The 23,964-nt window shown below is 37.1% G+C and overlaps 1 protein-coding gene across 1 annotated transcript in view; it reads left to right on the top strand.

Moving 5' to 3' along the window:
- The window catches only part of SHISA8 (shisa family member 8), a 27,632-nt gene extending 3,668 nt beyond the window's left edge, over positions 1-23,964 (top strand). Inside the window, exons 2-4 of the mRNA XM_034402754.3 lie at positions 17,117-17,244; positions 18,217-18,366; positions 19,398-23,964. Coding sequence (XP_034258645.1) covers positions 17,117-17,244; positions 18,217-18,366; positions 19,398-19,759 — 640 coding nt within the window. The 3' untranslated portion in view covers positions 19,760-23,964. The remainder of the gene's footprint in view (positions 1-17,116; positions 17,245-18,216; positions 18,367-19,397) is intronic.

The following is a 23,964-nucleotide window of genomic DNA, read 5'->3' as shown; positions in this document are numbered from 1 at the left end:
TCTTTCTTTCTTTCTTTCTTTCTTTCTTTCTTTCTGAATGGATTTCAATAACAACACAGGCGGAAACTTTGGGACGATTTCAAGAGGGAGTCTCTCCTATGATTTGGCAGTTCTCTCCATAAAGTATCTGCCTTTTGCTTAGAGGGGAACCAACCCCTCAAAAAAATCTTTTAAATGTATACAGAACAGAACAGAATAGAATTCTTTATTGGCCAAGTGTGATTGGACACAAGGAATTTTTCTTTGGTGCATACGCTCTCAGGGTACATAAAAAGATATACTCATCAAGAATCACAAGGCACAACATCCAGTGACAGTCATACGGTACAATAAGCAATCAAATCATACTAGGAAACAATCAACATCAATATAAATCTCAAGGATATAAGCAACAAAGTTACAGTCATGCAGTCACAAGTGGGAGGAGATGGGTGACAGGAACGATGAGAAGACCAATAGCAATAGTAATGCAGCCTTAGTGAACAGTTTGACAGTTTGAGGGAATTATTTGTTTAGCAGAGTGATGGCGTTTGGGAAAAAACTGTTCTTGTATCTAGTTGTCGTGGTGTATAATGCTGTATAGCGTCGTTTTGAGGGTAGGAGTTGAAACAGTTTATGTCCAGGATGTAAATATTTTCACAAAACAACTCCCTTAAAAAGCCTTCTCTGATATCATGACCCTGGTCTCTGGTCTATAGCCACTGAGAAAATACAAATAGTCCTTGACTTACAACAGTTCATTTAGTGACCATTCAAAGTTACAACAGCATTGAAAAAAGTTGTTCACACTTACGATCTTTGCAGCATCCCCATGGTTACGTGATCAAAATCCAGATTCTTGGCAACTGATTCATATTTATGGTGCAGTGTCCTCGGTCATGTGATCAACTTTTACGACCTTCTGACAAGCAGTCAATGGGGAAGCCAAATTCACTTTACAACTGGGTTACTAATTTAATGCCTGCAGTGATTCACTTAACAACTGTGGCAAGAAAGGTCGTAAAATGGGGCAAAACTCACTTAACAAATTTCTGACTTAACAGATATTTTGGGCTCAATGGTGGTAGTAAATCAAGGATTACCTGTAACTTTTTTTAGCTGACACCAAATGACAGCCTCTCCTAATCCAGGAGAAGTTCCAATTCTGAAAGCAGAGGCTCTGTTGTAGGGTGAGCAGCATTAGTGGTATGAAACCTAAGAGCTATCAATTGTACTATTAGATATGCAAAATATAGTTTGGGCTAGCAAATGGGTTTGGAATTAAGGTCAGGGTGATTTTGAGCACATGGCCAGCCCAGGAATTTCTGACCAGCTTAAAGAAAACACAAGCAATTCCAATTTCTTTTCTATTCAAAATTATTTTTCTCTCACACCTGGAATTTTTTTTTCCAACAACCTAATTTAAAGGGAAATTTTTCACTTGTACCTATCAGACATTTGGGGATTAAATCAGGCCAGAATCTATCAGCATACAGTATATTATTTATCACTTTCTGCTATCCCTGGCTTTTAATTCATATAAAGTTTAAGGCGTGTCCTGTTACTGAAATGTTGAAAACTGTACAGAGTAGATCAGAACTTTTAAAAGAGGGCTGAGCTTGCATGCATAATGGAGAAGAAATAGAATCTTGTTTCAATTAGATTCTGTGAGTAATTGAAGGAGCCCAAGAAGAAGGCAAGATACGGCAGTGATAGAAAAAGAGATAGCAAAGTAAGGGTAATCTAGGGATTCCCAGGTAGAGAAATGGCAGCTGCTTTTCTTGGGGGTTGGGAGTTGTTGCTCTGGAGAGAATAAAAAGGCCATGTTTTGCCAGGTAAATTTTAGATGTTTGGGGAAAAATATTGAATTGGCATAATGTACATTGAACTAAAGCATGGTTTTGTTTTAATAATGATTTGTATAACTCAGTGGTGAAATGTAAAAGCCTCTGATGATCCCAGTTGAGCTGCGCGATCATCAGAGGCTTTTTTTTTTACTTTTAAAAGCATTTTTTCAGCTGAAGAGGTTGTAGAAAAAATGCTTTTAAAAATAATTTTAAAAAGCCTCTGATAATCGTTCGGCTCAGCTGGGCATGGGGGGGGGCAGGGATTTTTGCTACCGGTTCTCTGAACCACCTGCCGTCATCGCTACCGGATCGGGCGATCCGGTCCGAACCGGGAGCATTTCACCCCTGGTATAACTATAACAATTTGACACAAGTTACCATTGTCATTTACAAACCATCATAGCTGTATTGACACGTAACTAAATTAAAACTGAACAATATAATGCCTTAGGTTATTACCCAAATTTTGCTGCTTCAGACATATAAGGACAAATACCTGAAGATATATCAGTGCACCTAAGGATACAGTGCTAATGTACTACTGGCCAGCGAAACATACCAGTACACTTTGTTGTACTTCAAAATAAAGGCATACAAATGAAGGCATACAAATACAAATATTGTAAAGGTGTTATTTTAATGACCTAAATTAGTTCATGCAACATTTAGATACAACTGTGGCCAACATAACTTGGTTTGAATGAATGAATGAACATCTAGAACTTGAAACAAACATATTTTTCTATGCTTGGCAGAATTGCAGCCTATTTGAAAACTGTTTTAGTCTACTTTTATAATAAATGAAAAACGTTTATAGATATAGTTTCTCTAATATGAAAGGAAATTGGGATCTGTGCTGAGCTATTTTTCCATATCTGACTGGAAAGTAGAAATTTAAATGAAGGTGATTTGGTCAACCTTGATGCAAAGAGCAATTGCTGAACTTTCTTGGAGTTTTGTATGGTTTGGGGAAGTAGATAATGCAGATGAAGAGAAATATTCTGCTCAACAAAGGACAAAACTAGTGTTTTATTACCTGCATTTTGCTAGGCAAGAATGAGGAAGAACCAAACCTTTTAATTTAGTCACACTTTGCATCTAATCTTCGCTAACTTGGTAGCTTCCAAGTATGTTGGACTACAGTTCCCATCATTTTCACCCAACATGGACTCTGGACATCCATCCAGGGATAATGAAGCTAAAGACCATCATTCTGATGGGTGCCAACAATGGGGATTCTTATGCTACATAGTTTACGTTTCTTAGCTTATGCTAAGAATCATTCATGTTAAATGAAGTCAGAAACTATTTGCATTTAATTCCATGTGCAAAAATATTTAGACCCAGTCTATAAAGGCTTAAAAACTGCACTTCTAAAACCATTTATTCTGGAATAATGAGTAGTTTCATTTATCTGGAGTTGTTTACAAAATACCTAGTGTAGGATAACTCATTTTGTTTACTTTTTGCAAGGCAAAGGAAGACTATTAAAGTACAGTTCTACATTGACTATTCACACATTTCTGTACGGTAGTAACATACCTATTAGCTGGTAGCTAATTTGTAATTATTTAAAAAATATAAACCAATAAGTCTCTAAAACCTATAGAATATTGGGGAGGTCAGTTTATGAAGCTGCAAAGGGAGGAAATATACTTAACATTTGACACTGCTAAGGAATTTGTCTTTGACGATATTCTGAAATATTCCAAATCAAAAAGGTATTAGAGTGAGGAATGCTGAAATTAGTCATTCACAGATATCAGATCCACATGAGAAACAAAGACCTTTGTGAATCAGTCCATGGTGTTGTTGAATGGTTTAGATCAGGGATCAGCAACCTGCGGCTCTGGAGCCAAAGGTGGCTCTTTCACCCCTCTGCTGCGGCTCCCTGCCACTCAAAATATTTGTCACAACAACCAATGTGCGACACCCATCATCATGCTATTTCTTGAGCTTTTCAATCCCCGGTAGGCCAATAATGGATAAATCCAAGAAAATAAAAGTTTCAGAAAGAAACAAAATATTTAATTCAACTAGTTAGGCCTGGCCTAACTCTCCCTTTTAAATTTAAATTTAAATTAAATGTTTAAATCGTTTAATCTGTTTTACAAATTGGGTGTTTTAAATTTGTTTCGGCCAAAATATTTAATAATTTTAATGGACTTTTAATGTTTGTATTATCTGTATTTTATCTTGGCTGTTCACCGCCCTGAGTCCCCCGGGAGTAGGGCGGTATAGAAATTTGACAATAAATAAATAAATAAATAAATAAACAAACAAACAAACAAACAAACAAACAAACAAACAAACTACATATGCTAGTTTTGTGGCCACTCAAGAAATAGTCAGGCACGGGAAGGGTTTTGTGGCTCCCGGTGTTTTCTTTTCTGTGGGAAACAGGTCCAAATGGCTCTTTGAGTGTTTAAGGTGGCAGACCCCCTGTTTAGATTATGTCAAGCCCTGATGTTCTCCATTTTGGGACAATGATTTCAACCAATCAGCAGGAGATTCAAGGCACTTGCTGAATGACTTTGAAAACATGTTAGGAAACCTAAATTATATTATTCTGGAAAAAATTATCCAGTTGGTCACAGATAAGCTTTTAAAAGGGAAGGAGGCAGCTCTTTTTTGTCTTTGTCTATCACAAGAGAAGATATTTCTTCCCATAATCTTTGATCAGATAAGAAAACTGTTCCAACCCAGAGAAGGGACAGAGAATCAGAAGGCAGTCATCATTAGGATCAATACAGCTAAATGAAGATTGAGATCTTTTTGCTGAATTATTTTATTAATTGAGCTGTGCTGTGCCTTTATATCCCAATCCCTGCTTTGTTCTGTATGGGTGTGTATTGCTGCCAGAGTCATCATGGTATTTCCTTTTTCTCCCATTGTCTTCAAGTCTCAATGGTTACTCTGCCTTAATCGGTATAATATAAGCCTTGTTGTATCTTCTTCTAGAATCAGTACTCTCATTCTGATTTAGCCTATAACATGCCCTGGCCACAACAATTACAACAAATGGAAGAAGCTGATAGAGGACAGGAATTCCATTTCTTTCTTTGAAGAAATGGTACAGGAGCTGCTCTGGTATGGAATAAAAGTGAAATGATAGCAGCACATCTAACAGGATTTTCCTAGGAACAGGCGAAGATACAAGAATGAAGGCATATCTTGTAGATGAAAATGCAGGAGTTTATCTGAGGAGTATCTAGTCTGCTATAATTGCAGGCATGCATGTACATTCAAGCAGCATAAAGTTTACACATGCCGTAAGTCAGTCACATAAGTCACATGTACCCTGCGATATCTGGATTTGTGCATAACATAAGCTAAAACTAAATATATCACACTCTTAAGCTTCTTATGACATTTGAATCAGAAACAAGGCTGCTGCAGACATAAATAAGAAGGTGTAGGAAGTGGTCCTACATCATAAAAAAGCAAAATAAGATATACATAAATATAATGCCTTGGGCCTAAATAATGCTGTCAAATCTGCCAATAGTGTTGTGAGAATTATGGCAACAAGCTCTGTTGCCCAAACAAGGGAAGCTTTGATTGGTAAAGGTGCACCAGCGCTTTATTTGTATGGTGACATATGTGCAGAATGAAATCTATTTAAAGGAGAGGTGACAAGTTGGTCTAAATGGCAAGAAGAGGCAAAGGAAGGATCAAAATAGCATCATTATGATTTATGCACGTTTTACAAGTTATTTTATTTCAGGTACATCTGTATTAAATTAAATGTGTAAGGGTAACATTTCCCAGAATTAGCCAAGTGCTAAGAATGATGTCAGAGTGAGAGAGTGTAGAACTGAGTGTTAAACAAGTTTCCTAAACACAGTCCTGTATTTTTTTTTAATCCAGTGGTGCAGATAATATTCTTATTTACATTAACCTTGATGTTTATCTGGGTTCCCAATATTCTCCAACAAACTTTCTTAATGAAGGTTAATATAATGAAAAAATGACATGTTATCCGAAACCAGGAAAGTTGGGGAGCATTTCCACATGCAACATCACAAAAATAGAATAACATTTGTTATGCTTACTATATGCCTGCCTTGAAAATGTTGCTATCATAATGAATGTTTATACATTAGAATAGATATACTTCTGAGTTACAGATTTGAATTCCTGGGTGACAGGTACAGTCATTTTCAATAGAACCAGAAATGATAATACTGTACTGTCCTATTTTGCATAACTACCGAGAGCTAATGATTCTCAGATAATAGTGGACTTAATTCTCAGGAATTCCTTGTTCTTCATGCAAAATTCAACTCAGCAGAAAGCAAAATAGCAAACACATGTTGTTTTCTAAGCCCATTTAAGCATCTAATTATCATTGTCCAGTTTTGGTACAACTTTCAGCTAATCTCAGAATATTCAAAATATCCAAAAACCCCATTCTTATTTCGTCCACTTTGCCTGCTTTTGAACTACTTAACCTGTTAAAGAAGAATTGTGGGGAATTCAAAAAGGTCGCATACCCTCTTCCAGCATAGAGTAGCCCCATGGTGAGTTAGGCAGAAAATAAATTTAACAAATAAATAAAAATAAATAAAAAGTATTGCTTGTTCCTAATAAAAGGAATCAGCTAACTCTGAATTTTGGAATCTCTTGTTTCTCAGAAAAAGTTGATATACAGAACCCAGGCAACGTATTTACCACAGAATTATATTTTCTGAACTAGGTTACTAAGACACACTTTTGACGGTAAAAAGAAATACATCCTTAAATTTTTGTTAATGTTAGGGATTCTCTAGGCAATGTGTGGAATTCTGTTCAGAGATGGAAATGGAGGTGGCTACTGATAATGTCTAAATAAGGACTGGATCACTGAGATGCAGCTGGGATCAAGCCAGATAGCCTAGTAATTCAAGCCAAGAAGTCAACAGTGAAAGGTAGTAGGACTGATAACCAATCCCCAAGCAGATGGTATGACTGTGGGGTGGATTATAATATACATGTATTTCTAAAGTGAGTAAAAGTACATTGTGGTACTGGATGAATGAAGAACAGCAACTTATAAGTAGTGATATAGGAAACACATTTCTGTTCTTTACGTATTTAATCATTCAATCACATTTCTAAATTATTGTGCAGTTAAAAAATAATTTTGAATTTATTTTTTGTGTTCATGGTATACACATATTTCTCTAATACATATATAGTTACACAAAACTTCCTTGAGAAACTGAAGATCTGCAGAATCAATATCTATGTTCTCTCTACAAATTAATCCGGTAAATGTTAGACATTGATTGTACCATTTGCTTAAAAATGTGGACCAACCCAAAATTTCTAACCCTATTATGACCATGTATGTCACTCATGATTTCAAAATATGATTTGATGAAAATTCAAAGATTATGTATATCTAATGAAGTATAGCTGTAGTATTATTATTTATCCTTATTTACTCCCCTCTCTTATTAGCATTATATGATTATGGTGATCATTATGACTATCGTTATTATCCTGTTGCTTTGCATGTACACTGAGAGCTTCTGCACGGGAAACAAATTCCTTGTATGTCTAATCACACTTGGCCAAATAAAGTATTCAATTCAGTTCAATGTAATTCGACTAAATTCAGTTACAGTGTTCAGAATGGAATCAGTTTTGCCATTTTTGTGTTTTCAAAATACCATTTCCTGTAAATCATAAAATAGAAAGAGTGAAAATAAACACCGTGTAACAAGAGAAGTACCTATATAAATAAACCTTAATGTTGTTTTCAAAAAGCATTAAAATGATATAAATTAATATTTGATTATATATTCTGAAAATACACTTCTAAATATGTTTTATAACTTTGCATATTTCTAACTAGATTTATAATCAATTACTTATTCTCGAACACCTTTAATATTTTTTACAATACATTACATTACTTTTCCTGTATCTTTATACACTGCTCAAAAAAATAAAGGGAACACAAGCAGAAGACATCCGAGATCTGAATGAATGAAATAGCCTTATTAAATACTTTGTTCTTTACATACAGTAGTTTATACACTGCTCAAACAACTAAAGGGAACACAAAACTACTGTATGTAACGAACAAAGTATTTAATAAGGCTATTTCATTCATTTAGATCTCGGATGTCTTCTGCTTGTGTTCCCTTTATTTTTTTGAGCAGTATATTTGTCTTAATATTATCTTTAGCTAGAACTTGGCAGTGCTGTATAGTTGCCCCAGGAAATGGCTTGATTGGTTGGTAGTGACATGATGCCTCAAAGAAATTCAATGCAAGGTGCTATGTTGTTAGAGAGGCATCACATTTAGGGAATGCTGTAAAATAAAGTGAATATAATAAGTTTCCTGTCCAACTGGAAAAGAGTGGATTCAGAAAACATAGGAATAGACAGACGAAGGAAAGTCCTTTGATCCAGTACTTTAGATACATGTAGAGAATGTGGATTGGATTCCCATTAGAACTTTTTCCTAAAAGCACAGGATCAGGAATCAATGGCCCTCTAGTTGTAGCTGGGCTACAGTTCCCATTAAATTGTGCTGTTATTGAGGACAGATGAGATTTGGCATTCAACAACAACATAAGTGCATTAGGCTCTCTAACTCTGTTAGGGAAATTTAGTCTATTAATCCACTTCCTTCCTATGAAAGAAGAAGTCATAGGGTTCTTTACTTGCAATCTTTTTTTAAAAAACGCTTTATTAAATTTTTATTAAATTAAAAACATAACAAATTATTTCACTCAACAACAGCTAATTGTGGTGTTTTTCTTGTGACAATAATTCATGCATTATTTACAAAAATTAAATTGTGCATATTTACATTCTTGTTTTATCTATTACTTATACTTAATAACTATCTATCTTCAATCTATCTCCGTTCTATCCAGTTATACCACTGTTCCCACACACTGTAAAATATCGATGTCTCTTTATCTTTTAAACTCAGTGTTAATTTGTCCATTTCTGCGCAATTCATGACCTTTTGTATGACCAATTTCTCTGCGGGTGTACATGGCTGTTTCCAACATTGAGCATAGGCAATCCTGGCAGCAGTTAATACAGTATGTGTAGTACTAGATATTTTGTGCCCTTCACATTTTTTTTTTTTTAAGATCCCCAATAGGAAGAGTTCCAGTTCTAAGTCTAATTGTTTGTTAGTAATTTACTTGCAATCTTTTAATAAGCAAAACTGTGCTTAACTTTTCGGTCGCTGTGGGCAGTGCAATGATGGAAAGTGAACACGGCCAAGTTTTCTCTTTTTTCCAGGGTTTTGATTAAACAACCCTGTAATTGTAGTACACATTGATAAGACTTATCAGGCTTCTATTGGGTTCTTAACATTGCAGCTTATGTTATGTCGTTGTGTTCATACCGTTTTCCAGATAGAGCTTTTACCTAAAATCACATTGGATCAGTGATTGTGTGTGGAATTGTTCTGCAAAACGGCAGGTGTGCACATAGCCGTCTGACAGGAGGAGGGCTATATATAAACCACAGCTGCTAACATGCAACCACTGGAAGTGAATTTGATGATTCTGGGAAGAAAATCTCTACAAGCACTGAAGATTTAATGGATGAGGCAATGAGGCAATCTGCACATTTTCTAGTGTCTCAGCATTTTTATTTTATTTTTTTGGTGATCTGGATTCCAAGTCTTACCAGAGTAGTAGAAAATGGTACTAACACTTTACATGATCTTAATACTATCTCTCTTTTGATGCAGCCTAGGACTGCATTAGGTTTTTTTTTTTGGTATATGTATCACACTGCTGGCTCATACTTAAGTGGTTGTCCACCATCTAGATCCCTTTCACAGTTACTGCTGCTGAGACAACTACCATCTTCTATACCTGTGCATTTGGTTTTTCTTGACTTAAGTGTAAGACTTTACTTTTCTTAATATTGAATTGAATTTTGTTGAATAAGACCCTGCATTTGCTTCCTATATTGATTCTGAGTTCCCTTCTTTCCTAGCACACTATACCACACTACACACACCACATTAGAAATGGAGAGACCTTGAATTCTACTTTTGCCTTAGTTACAAGCCAGCTTTGTGGGTTTGGGCCAGTCACTCTGTCTCAGCCTAGTAAAAGGCAGTGGCAAACTACTTCCAAAACTGTTGCCATGGAAAATGGATGGATTTGTCCAGGCAGCTTCCAGGAATCAAAATTAATTCAAAGGCAACAATAAATGTCATTAAACACAGCTGAGATATATAATGTTGTTTATAAGTTGAGAACTGGAATAGAAGCTAAATGTATTGTAGTTTACTAATTCCAGACTCATTATGATCTTCTTCCAACCATCAAATTAAATCAGTTGTTCTGATATTAAGTTCCTACTCATTTTTTAAAAAAATTGATTTATATGCCGCCCTTCTCCGGAGACTCAGGGCGGCTTACAATCCGTTAAGCAATAGCCTTCATGCTTTTGTATATTTATACAAAGTCAGCTTATTGCCCCCACAATCTGGGTCTTCATTTTACCTAACTTAGAAAGGATGGAAGGCTGAGTCAACCTTGAGCCTGGTGAGATTTGAACTTGCAGTAATTGCAGACAGCTTGATGTTAATAACAGTGCTTTAGTCTGCTGCACCACCAGGCTCTTCATTTTACATTTTCCTGTCACATTTTTCTTCCTCTACCAATAGCATCTCTTGCTTGATAGTCTTGCTTCGGAATTCCTAGCACCTCTTCCATTTCTCCCATGTGTGTGATCCCAAGTAATCAGAAATAATAGGCAAATGATGAAGCAAATGTTTTTTGCAGTTAATCCAAATGAGCTTCTAAGACATTGATATAATTAGCTCAATGAAAGCTCAATGACCCTTAATTCATTAGCTCGTCACAGCATCACTGGTATGGTCTAGCAACTGGAATGTTATACAGTATCTTATTGCCATGATTCTGGTCATCATGTCTCATCTCCCAGCCCATGCTTTACATATAATTTAACCACTTTCTGATGTTTTCTGAATTGTCCATGCCATTTCCTTAGTGTGTTATTTGTGTCACTTCCCTCATTGTTTGGGGGGAAGTGTTTCAATTGAACAGACTAACTTTGATTGTCAGTGGTAAATTCTTGTGGGTCAGAATACATTTTCACGAGCACATGCCTGGAAGGAGGATAAGATAGAGATGCTATTGGTTACTGAATAGCCAATCACTGCCATTAAAATATTTACCCATTCAGTCATGTGGACTTTTGTATGACAGCAATGAGAGTCAGGAGAATATGTTATTAACTGACAGGAATTTTTATCAGCATAACAAGGACTGCATTCTATTATAATTTATTAATGTGAAAAGGCTAGAAAAATAGCTCATAAAATATGAAATATTATTCTGAATGCTGCTTATTAAATTATGTTGACTTTTAAATGTGACTCATGTCTCTGAATTTATTGATACTTTTCTGATTTCTTCTCCTCAACCCTAGCAGAGCACTTTCCCAACCTAATAATTCAAAAGTCAGTGTGAAGCCCTCATCAGTAAACTGCTTCTCTGTGCCAGTACTGATTATGCCCTTCATTGTACCCTTGCTTGCCAACAGCCCTTCACTCATCTGGCAGTGATTCATGAGAGGTCTGTGACCAGTTTCAGCTCTAACCATGCAGGCAAGGAAGACCTGCTGAAGGCAATGTCATCTTCTGCTGTTAGATATTTACTATTTCTTTGATGGACGGTTTATCGCCGCCACAGAATTTCTTCTAGCTTTATTTCTGAGCTAGACAGAGACGATACGAACTTTTCCTCCCCTATGCCAGTTTAGATCAATTCACAAGTTCAAGAGATAAACAAGCCTCATTAAAATAGGAATGCCTTTTAGGTCTAAGCTCAGAACAACAAATGCCCTAGCATTAAAACCTTTCCCAGTCGATGAGTCTTCTTCCAGGAGAAACTGGAAGAAGAAGAAGCTTTCTCCTCAATTCCCAAGGGTCACAAGAGAAAGACAAGCAATACAGGTCCAGCAGTCAACACTTGTTTTGTACCAGACAGCCATGATGTTTTTCACATCAGTTTTGCAGCTTAGCTCAGCAGAGAGCAGCGGCACTAATAAAGTCAAGGCAGGTATTGCAGCTGCCTTGGGGTCTGCCTTCAGTCTTGGGGGGGTGAGGTAGAGAACAAATATGGATAGTCCTTGAGTTACGACCACAATTGAGCTCAAAATTTCTGTTGCTAAGTGAAACACTTGTGAAGTCAATTTTGCCCCATTTTACCACAGTTGCTAAGTGAATCACTGCAATTGTTAAATTAGTAACACAATTGTTAAGTGAATCTGGCTTCCCCATTGACTTTCCTTGTTAGAAGATCAGAAAAGGTGATCACATGACCTTGGCACACTTTAACTGTCATCAATATGAGTCAGTTGCCAAGTGTCTGAATTTTGATCACTTGTTCATGGGGATATTGAGACAACCAACAAGACAACCATCCGCCCTGTTGCACTGAATGCTAGACAGCAACAACAGGGACCAAAAGCTATCTCAATGCCATGGAAATGCGAATGCTCCATTGGATATCGGGCATCTCCCGTCTTGACCACATCACAAATGATACCATTCAACAACATTTTGGTGTGGCACCAAAGAAGATGAGAGAAGTCTGGCTCCGCTGGTATAGACGTCCTGAGAGCAGCACCTTCCACCATTGCTAAGACTGCCTACCAACTAAAAGTTAATGGCCAGTGACCTCGCGGGCGTCCAAAACAGAGATGGCAAGACACCATCAATAAAGTTATGCAAGCTGCGGGCCTGCGCCCTGGAGATGCAGCTGACTGTGCAAAGTGGTATTTAATGATCCAAAAAGCGGACTCTTCACTAGCGGGAACATGCTAGGAAGAAGAAGAAGATCATGGGAATGTTGCAATGGTCATAAGTATGAAAAATATAAGACATGAGAAACACATCACTTTTTTCAGCGTCATTGTAACTGTGAATAGTCACTAAATGAACTGTTATAAGTCGAGGACTACCTGTATGGTCATCTTCTGCTCATTATGGATCAGTGTGACCCTACAGGAACTAAGGCTCTTGCCTAGGACAACATGATGGGATGGGTGGGTGGGGGCTGGCCAGTGAAAGAGGGCTGCAGGCAGTGATGGGATTCAGCCAGTTCGCACCACTTCGGGAGAACCGGTTGTTAACTTTCTGAGCAGTTTGGTGAACTGGTTGTTGGAAGAAATCATTAAGGCAGAGAACCGGTTGTTAAATTACTTGAATCCCACCACTGGCTGCAGGCAAGTGTAGCAGCCTCAACATATACTGTGAAAAGCAACCACTAGAATAGTAAAGATCTGTAGAAAACTCTTTGTTGCTGTCTGGTGGTCATCTAGATTCTTGGTGTCTCAAACTGCTGACCACAAAAGTGACAGTTCTGCCAGCACCTCTTTTCCACCCAGAGACAGCCCTTGAGTGCTGCCATTGCTGTTCCTCTTTGAGACCGGCTTTTATCTCCATGCTCCAGGTATAAAAGCTTTTGAAATGAGGTCTAAGATCTCCCACCTGAGAAATTTGCCATGCGACCCAGAGAGCTTTATTTTCCTCAACCCTCCAGAAGAGAGAGATTTCCTCTTTCAATATGTGCATAGATGCATCACATCTATGTGGCTGTGCAGGAAAAATATATTTAAATAAATAAGACTAGAGGCAATGTGTGTGTACACACCCAAAAAAGAAAACCACTGCCTGACTATCAAGAAAATGTACTAAGCGGGAATGGCTGGTATGGAAGCTATTTCCCCTGAAACGGGAGGATTACACACTCTGAGGGATTAATTGAGTGATTCCTTGGTTTCCCTTAGCTATTTTGCTTTGCACCTTAACACCCTGGTCCCTTCTTTTGCCTGCATCAAGGAGGTTTATTGATTTACATAGTTTGTAACAAATTTTTGCAATTGGGTTTTTTTTTTTTTAATTCATGTACTGTTTTCACAAACCTATTAGCAACCCTAGGATGCCAACACCAGTGCCATCATCACTGGCACAGATGATATTGCCTACTTTGGGTAACAAAATGTCCGCAAGAAAACAACCAAGCTCAGAGACCACTAAGGACCCTTCATTTCATCCCTGAGCAACATTATTACTTTCTGGTTGGAAGGATTGTTCGTGATAGTTTGGCCCTCTGTAGTGGGTCATTTTTGGAGATAAGTTGTTTAGTCAGTACACAACCTCTCATTACAATCAGCTCTACAGTAAGCCAAACACCTACATGCATGAAATTGCTTATGATTCCTAAGCAGGTCTGCAAATCTAATACCGCTTCTATGTCTCTGCCACCTTTTTATGAATTCTTTAATGTACCTTTGTATGATAACTTCAGCTATTTCTTAGGAAAAAAAATAATACCATAAAGACTTCTAAAAAACAAATCTGCTGTTAGGGGAGTCACAGTGTACTTCATAACACACTCCTGCAGTAAATAAGAGAGAGCTATTTTAAATTCAGTAGAGATGTACTATGAGGTCTGCTGCTATAAAAAAACCTATTGTGTATTTAGTGCAGGGAATTCACAGGAATCAATTTGAGAGTGAGGAAGTGGTGCTTGTTGCATCAGTCTCCTTTATCTGCATGAAAACAATCCATTTGCATTAAGCAAATGCGGTATGAATATATTAATTTTGTCTCAAGATCTCTTTGTGCACATGTTTGAACTAGGACAGTTAAATGCATAGTTTACAGTCACAATGGGTAAAGTTGGTTAGTTTTACCCTTAAGGGATTGGTTGGTTTATATGGCTTAACATGTCATGTGTACCCAGGCCGTTTACTTTGTTTATAGTTCTTTGTTTATAGTTCAGTACTCTATGAAAGCAGAAAATGGGTTAATTCAAAAGTCAGATTAAATGTGTTAGCCAAATGCAATCAATTCTTGGCTGGCATGTGGTTAGTGATAAGCTAAGATTAGCAAAAAGCCAGAACTACAGATGGTTTTTTTGAGAAGATAAGAAGTGGTCTCATGTGGTATTTCTGCAGAGACTGGGTGGTCACCCATTGGGGATGCTGCAGCTGCAAAGCCCCTATCTTGAACCAAGAATGGAGAAAATGCCCTCTATGATCCCTAAGATTTTATCTTGGGAATTTTGGGGAAATTTTAGGAATTTTGAAATGTTGCCAAGATACAAACAGTCAGATCTTCCCCCACTGTGAAACAAACAATTCTCATTTATCACAGGAACAAAGGTCCTTGCCACTTGAAAGCATGAATGTGAGTCACAGACTGATTGAATTTAATATTGTTTATTACATTTATGCCACTTGCTTGGTTGTTCCCGGGATGTACAGATTCTCGTGTTTGTTCCCAACAATGTTATGAGGAAAGAGGGAGGGCAAAAGTTAGTGACTTCAGGGCAGGAGAGAGCTTTGAACTTTTGTCCTTCCAGTTGTAGCCTAACACTCTACAAAAATTGATTAAAATTAGGTAAATAATGAGAGATTCAACTCCCTGTAAATACAAATTAGCACCTATTAAAAACATAAAGTCATAGAAAGGAATAAAAAATGAGAATCCAGGACAGATCCTTTTAAGACAATTTGGTATCTTTCAAATATAGAATTTGCCCCTGTATGTATTCCATAGTTTATCTTATTGCTTTCAAATCATCTCTTGCAAATTGTCATCATTTTCTTGCAAGGTTGTTCTGCAGCTCATTCCCTAAGTGCCCCTGAAAAGTATGTAGCACTTGTGCTGGATTTCATCTGACAAAAGAATAACATTGTTCAGCAGCAATCATTTTAACATGGTTGGTTTGAATTGGGTTAACCCACTATTTGAACCAGACATATTTGTTTGTAAAGCAAGTTTTATAGCTCAATATATTGTATGAACCCAGTCAACTGTTACTGTTAAACCTTTCTTCATTGTGTGAATCTAACTGTGGAGTAGAATGTAGACTAAATTGTGTAAAATAGTATTGGGTTGTGACTGGGAAGATCTAGATCTAGGACTATCACATTATCACACAATTTATGGCTATTGTGTTGTGGTGAAGCATATATTCCGGTTCATATCCTCCAATCCCGTCTCTTAGCTTTCTGACGCAGCCAATCCCCTTTCCCAACCAGTTATCAACAAGGTATTCTGAGAGATGCCTCTTGGTTCCAAAGTAAATTACTATTAACTTTTAAAATGGGAAATGGATCTCTCCTCTCTAGCCAAAAGGAAATTATGCACATCATACAGTATATAGGTTTCAAAAGCCACACAACTACCCCGTAGCAGGAAGCCAAGAAACATTTTCTGTATCTCTTTACAGTCACCTAGTGGTCAACTGGAATTTTGCAGGCCATCTATAGTATTTTTTCATGTTCTCACAATGGAAAATCTTGGAAAGGGAAAATCGTACGGTTGGGCCTTGGCAGTGAAATGGTCCTCAATGCATTAGTTTTTAATAAGAAATTCAAACAAAGTTCATGCATGTTATTTTGTATTAATTTTTATTCATCCAAGAACAACATTTGGGGGAAAAATAAATGTGTAGCTGTAGTGGAAACCAAACATTTGAATAAAAAAAGATAATCTGGCATATTCCTTTCTATAATTCTTTTAATAAGATAATTGAATTTGTTCTCTTTATATATTCCATCTACTGTTAACCACTTTCAACAGCCAAGTATTCTAAGAGACAGCTTCTTGTCCTTGGAGCCTTTCTCCTCCCATCCTTTCTGATAAGGGTAATCCTTCAGCAGGACTCAGCAATTATCATCCCAGGCTATTTCACAACATTATTATTATTATTATTATTATTATTATTATTATTATTATTATTATTATTTAGATTTGTATACCGCCCTTCTCCAGCAGGACTCAGGGCGGTGAACAGCCGAGATAAAACAGAGCATACAAAATTTAAAAAACAGTTTAAAAGATAATTAAATAATTTCGGCCCACAATTTAAAACAACCCAATTAAAATCAATTTCAAAATTAAAATCTTGTCAAGATAAAAATGATGGGAGACTCTATGTTTTTTTTCCCTCTTTTTTTTGAGCTCCCTAAAGGAAAAGCATAATGCATAAATTGAAATAAGCTTGCCTGTCAATGTAGGGAGTCTGCTTTGCAACACCCTGATAAGTAGTTGTCCATGTTCTGCTTAGAAGCCTCCTAGAATACTTCCAATGTTTCAAGTTCTAAGAAAATATACCATCCATAACAAGTATTTCCTGGGTGCCCAAGTAAGCAAATGAGCAGCAAGTGCAGCTGGTAATACAATTAAACAATGGTACAAAAAGTGGATACCAATAAATGAGAATCTTTTCATGTGACGGTTGGCAAGTAACTTCTTCATGCATCTTTTCTAGAACACTCACAGATCTTCTAAAGCAACCTGGACATAGCTCATCTGATCACTTGCCTGATGGCCATATAAGCAGTGTGCAGGTCCAGATTGGTGATAGCCTTTCTCGGGGATCTCCCTCAAGTAACAAAGGTAAGATAATCGGCCTCCTCACCTCCATGCAGTCATATATACACACATCCATATCTATATCGCTTCTAGACAATAGGTGGTCTGAAAGGGGAATGCCATCCCTATGCTTATACCATGCTCTCCCTTCCTTCCACCTCACTATACCAGGTTGGTAAATGGTACTTTGTGGAACTTTAACTGTTTTTATTTAATTGATATATGACAATTTTTTCCAACCTGGCAGGCTCTGGTTATGTTTACATTGTAACATCCAGATAATAAAGCCACTCTGACTTTGAATTCTGGAAATAGCCATTTCAACATATCAAAATAAGTGGCTTAAGCTTTTATAATTCATCTACAATACATTAGTTGTACTGTTTAACTTCTTGCTGTGGTTGGCATATCTACAAGTAACTAAGTAAACTTTAGAAATACTTATCAAGGTGTGTTGTTAGGGAAGACTTGGCCATAGTTGTGTCCCTTAAATCATTCCATTCTGATGTTCTGGAGCAGTAGAATATGGGTCTTTCCTGCAGAGACATGCAGCCTATTATCATGAGAGTAGGTAACCAAGTCAGTCTCCATGCATCCATAGATGACTCTTTCTGCCAGTATAAAACAGATTCTAGTCAAAAGATCCAATCTTTCCAAATAATACATGCTTAAAATTTCTATCTTGAAAATAAGTGGATGGGGATGTGTCTTCTTATTTACATTATACAAAAAGGGGTGGTATGTTACTATTTCTTTGGCATTCTTACTATTGTTACTCAGTTCACTGTTGGGCAAAGCTGTCTCTTCCTTTCTCATTTGCCCATGGTATTTAAATGCCAATTTCTGATTTCCTTTCCCCTGCCCATCACCTCTGACTATGGCAAAATCTAAGAAGTACCAATGCATGTTACTTGTTTGAGGGGCTGGCAAATGTCATGTAAACTTACTTGAGGTGGGCTATTGAAATTTACACTTGCCATCCTTTTTTGCCTTCAGATCAGAAACACCTGAACAATGCTGTGATCAACTCCTCTACAGTCTCACAGATTGGGCTGTCACACTCACATAACAATCAGCTGCAAATGACAAGTGTTTTGCCTAACCAGGCTTCAGATTATGCCAAATATGCCACTCTCAAGGCTGTAGGTAGGTGCCATTGTGTTTGCATGCTCATTGACATAGCATTGACAAGAATCGTGGTGGCGCAATGGTTAGAATGCAATACTGCAAGCTACTTTGGCTGACTGCCGGCTGCCAGCAGTTCAGCAGTTCGATTCTCATGGGCTCAAGGTTGATTCACCCTTTACCATCCTTCCGAGGTTGGTAAAATAAAGACTCAGATTGTTGGGGGCAATATGCTGACTGTAAACCACTAAGAGAGGTCTGTAAAGCACTGTGAAGTGGTGTATAAGTCTAAGTGCTATTGCTATTGGAATATTTGGACCAAATGCAGTGAGAACTGGAACACTGCCTTAGTGTTTGGGCTGAAGCTCCTTGTTTTCCTGCTGGCTCACCCCCATTGTTGTGCACCAGATGACATCACCTCATTGTTGTTGACATTCTGGGTTGTAGCTTCTGATTTTCACTAATGTCAGAGAGGATTAGATGAGGTGGGAAGAAATAGACACCCCTGATTACAGGGGAAGAAAAAAACAACAACAGCTAGAACTAAAAATGTAACAATTTTAGAGACATAAAAAAGGCTTGAACAGGGCAAAGAGTATGTGCCTCTTAATCTTACCGCAGTGGGGGTGTTTTTAATACCCAGGAAATGACTAAGAGGTGTTCCCAATTATACTTTAATGTTTATTAGCTGCTCTTTAACACATATTAATCACTACATTATGCACCTGTACATGTGGGTTTTTCCCTCCCTCTTTGGGTAAGTTTTACACATATTAAGCAATGAGTGGCTAAGCTGTAGCATGCCTGCCATGAATAGCTCAGGCTGTAGCTGCTGTCATATTTCTGGAAATAAGTTGAAAGACTTAATTATTGGTTAAATTAATTATAACAGTCTTAACCCTCTTCTGACACTAACAAGAGAGGCAAACAAAAAAAAACCCAGAATAGAGATGCTAGGGAGGGTAGCCATCAGGAAAGCTACTAGAATCTCTATCGACTTAATAATTGCTTTTCATCCCCTCCCCTCCCCACACCCATATATTCCCCTATAGAAAGTGCCCCAGAAGAATTCTACAAGAGGTTTCCCATGGTGGAGATGCCATCATCAGGCACCTTGTCATTTTCTCCCTTAACACTTCATCGAAATGATCTCCCACCTTTTCCAGAAGGCACTGCTCTCATTGGCTTGGGGACACCAGGACAGAAAACTAAAGTGATGAAAACCAATGCAGGCAGCCCTGTCTTCAAAGGGGGCTGGGATCACAGCCATCCTGAATTTCGACGACAAGCTTATGCCACCAGGCGTCAGTTCAGTATTGAGAAGCTGCCTGAGGTCTTCAGCCAAACCCCCACTCATTATGTGCAGCAACAACGGCTTTTTTCCACTAATAGCAAGACTGAGGTCACTGTCTAGAATGGATTTATTGTTCATTCCCATGTTCTTCCCTTTGAAGCAATTGGTGAAGTGGGGCCTGACAGCTTGGAATGAAGTTGCTTCACTCAAATGTCACTCCTAAATTCTGGAAGGAAACATAGAAGATATAGAGAAAAGTAGAATGCTTGCCAGAGCTGATGATCGTCTATAATTGTAACAGAACTCATCTGTTCAATTAGGCCAATTTGACAAAACCTGGTTAGCGTGCTTGGTGAAATCAGTATGCCTGTACTACCCTATTGCTTGATGCACTGCTGTTGTTTCCTAATTCACTTTTTCATCATATAATGCCAGAATCATCAATACCAAGAGAAATCTTCAGGACTCTGTTACTGCATGGAACTCCATCAAAAGAGGGAATATATTTTTGCCCTTCACATTCCTATAATGCTCTAACAAAAGACAAAAATCACTCATGCAATAATTAATTGATACCTTGTGTTTGGACATTCACTCTATATTATATTACTTCTCAAATTTCTATGTGGTTACATTTCTGGGAGAAACAAAGACAGGATACAAATCTAATAATAAATGAATAAAAATAAATAAATAAAAAGTCTGAAATGGAAGCATTAAGGACTGTTAGAAAATATATACCATTTCTTTCATTTTTAGCTTCACTTTTTCTCTCTATAGTGTTTGCTTTAATCGTATTTTAATAAGTCATTATGGGGTTTTGTATATACATATTCTATACAATGAACATGGTTTGCATTCCCTTAATGCTTTAGAGGGTTGAAAAGATCTGGGCAGAACATAACGTATAATTCCCACAAAATTATGAGATTCATGTAAAGTATTTAATAGCATCATAATGGCATCTTGTTAAATCACAAAATACATGTGTGTGATCATTTAAACAAACATATTTGTGAACATATATTTGTAACATCGTAAGTCATTCCCCATTGCCCATATATAAACATTTATTTATTAGCTGTATAGTAACAAATTCAAAATATTGATATTTCAGCCACCATACTTCACTTTATATCACTCTGGCTCTTTTCACTGAGTCTTTTTTCATGATCTCTGGTCCACCAGATCAGATACAATATGATCCACCAGGTGATGTGTAATTGGAATTGTAGTCATATTCTGATGCATCTTCTAGCATGGAAGAAAATCTTTTCGAGTTCCCGCTATTAAAATACAAATGCTGATTTCCCCTGAGATGCAGCCAAAGCGTACTTGTGGTAGATACCAACTAAGTGCAGCTGTGGCATGGTGATTTAAATTCAGCCACTACTCATTCACTTCTGCTTCTGAGTAGTATTCCAAGCTCTGACTGCAAACAGACACGTCACTAGGAATTTTACTTCACGATTAAATCATTGTGGATGTCCAATTTCTTTCCAAACAACAAAAACATCACCTCATATTTTCACAATATAGCTGCTATTTTAGAATGATTGATACCTGGAATTGAAGTTTTATATTTTAGACTATACTGCTGGATATGTGTGTGTCATCTGTGTGACACAATAATGTCTTTTGATCATTATTATTATTACCCATTTTATAGTTTTGTATGTTAATAATTCCAAGGCATGTGTACAATTGTACCAAAATCCTGTTCAGCAATTAATATAAAGCCAGAATTGGCAATTCCTTCAAATAACTATCAACAAACTGAGATAAAAATTTCTAACAAATTAAACTTCCATGCAGACCAGTGGTGGGATTCAGCCAGTTCGCACCTATTCGGGAGAACCGGTTGTTAACTTTCTAAGCAGTTCAGAGAACCGGTTGTTAAAAAAAATCTTATTTTGGTTTTCTTCCACTTTACTAATCCTGTAAGGAAGGCAGGAAGGAAACATTCTGGTGTTGTTTCTAGCCTAATCTTTATTGCCCTGCTTACAGAAACTGCCTCTCTGGTTAACCCTTATTACATTGTAACAGCTAAGGCGAAGCGCCTATCGACATGAGTGATGTTGAGTTGGCCATGCCCACACGGTCACATGACCACCGAGCCATGCGTATCCAGCTGGTCATTACGGCAGAGAACTGGTTGTTAAATTATTTGAATCCCACCACTGATGCAGACCAAGTGATATGGAGATCACATCATCAACATTAGCTCAATCAGCAATTGGAGGGAGGGTGGAAGCAAAGGTGGCCAAATGTCAGTTAATCACAATTTCTAATCTAGTCTGCTTTTCTTAAGAGCAGGGAAAGGCCCTGTTCTGTCATACCGGCACTGAAACACAATTCACCTGCTAGTCTAAACCGGTTCCATTCATGAAAAATGAATTGTGGGGCAGAAGTTGAGCAGAGAGATATACTGATCCCTGCCCACCCACACCCACCTGATTCAATATGGTAGAACTAACATTAAATGTAACATCCACTGACAAAAATTCCAGAAAGGGGATAAATATATTTGGGGATGAATGGCAAGGGCCTGGCAGCTTACAACAGTAATAAAACATAACAGAAATAAACCACAGTAAATTCTACCACAATCTATGACAACATAATGAAATAGAAAATAAATACTAAATGTAAATTATGGTGGAAAGCAATCAATTCCCAAAGGCCCTACAGAATAGTTCATTAACTGCCTTCCAGAAGGCCCCAACCATGGGTATCACTCTAAGTTTTAGGTGGAGACTGTTCCATAGAACAGGTTCAATGGGAGAAAATCTTTATTTCCTGGCTTCAACTAATAGCTTTTTTGGGGGAGGATCACTCTGACAGATTGGCTCATGGACTAGGTAGTCCTATACACAAATCATTATTTCAAAAATAATTATATGTACTACTGTTGTCAGTCAACAACTTTGAGAAGTCATCTGCTTAATTCTGGCTTTTGATGGATAGTTAAAAGACATTCTGATTTATCTCATAGGTTTTTGTGCAGAACCTCTTAATAGACTGAAAGGAGGGAGAGAATAAAAGTCTTTGTAGGTTCAAAAGATCTCCAACTTCATGAAGTAATTGTTTGCAGCCAGTTTAACAACCATTACAATTTGTTTCCTGGGAAAACATTAGTTTATGGTTGAACCAAGCATTAGATGTGGGTTTTACATTAGATATAGAAAATAATTTATAATATATATTATTTAATTTATAAGGAAGTCTTATTTTATGCCCATCGAAAGTAATTTTTTTTTTAATTGATTTATATGCCGCCCTTCTCCGAAGACTCAGGGCGGCTTACAATGTACTCAGCAATGGTCCTCTCAAATGTGGCGTGGCCAACATGAATGCCTCTTCTTCAATTAAAAGCCTACAGACATTGTCCACTGTGCGTTGAGCAATTGGGACTTGGTTAATTTTTGTAACAACATCTTTCCATTCATAATTCAAAGAGTTAATAATGATGCTGATCATTTGAATATCTTCAATGTTATGGCCTCTTTCTCTAAATTCTGTTCTCAGTCCTTTCAGTTTGGTCAAATGTCCTCCAATATTAAATTGACACCCCAAACTTTCTTCCTTTCTTGGCCTACAGTGTCCTCTCTGGATAGCCCAGCAATAAGCTTAGAAATAAAGAAGATGAAGGATTAGCTAAACACATGTGGATTTTTTTTAAAAAGTAAATTTGAAAAATTTAGGAACATTTCATTGTGGTTTCAGACCAAAATGCAAATTAAAGCACGGTTGTAAAAAAAGCACAGGTTAATAGAAATATGTAATCGAAGTGAGTATTCTGATACTTTTTTAAAGTAAAAATTACATGACTGATTCTGATCAATTCTTGTAAATATTTACAAGAATGTCACAATTTTGCAATTAAGTAGCTTTAAAATACAAAAGCCATCTGGTGGCTTGGAATTTTTTTCACAAAACCTCAGTTAGCCTTCTCCAGGAGTCTGAATAAAATGTACAAGGTAAGGAACCTATAATTTTTTAAAATCACTTACCTGATTGTATTCAAGTTCTTAAAAAATCCATTAATACTTAAGGCGGGTTAAGGATAAATGGATAGTTTTGAAATTTGGATTAGGGTATTTTGTATCCCTATATGCTCTATCTTCTATACCTACAAAGATCAGAATCATGTAAGCCATGGCATTCCTTGTGACGTTCTATGGAAGTGAAAGTTGGACTTTAAGAAGCAGGCTAGGAAGAGTATTTTTATGCTTTTGAGCTTTGGTGTTGAAGACTTCTCTGTCAATGGTAACTGTTTGTTTGCCTAAAAAGTGAGGAATGTGATTAAAGGACCACGATATGAA

The sequence above is a fragment of the Pantherophis guttatus genome, chromosome 7, assembly GCF_059756535.1.
Source record: "Pantherophis guttatus breed Tessera chromosome 7, ASM5975653v1, whole genome shotgun sequence".
Taxonomy (NCBI): domain Eukaryota; kingdom Metazoa; phylum Chordata; class Lepidosauria; order Squamata; family Colubridae; genus Pantherophis; species Pantherophis guttatus.
Note: the sequence above shows the minus strand (reverse complement) of the source record. Positions and strands in the feature narration are given on the sequence as shown.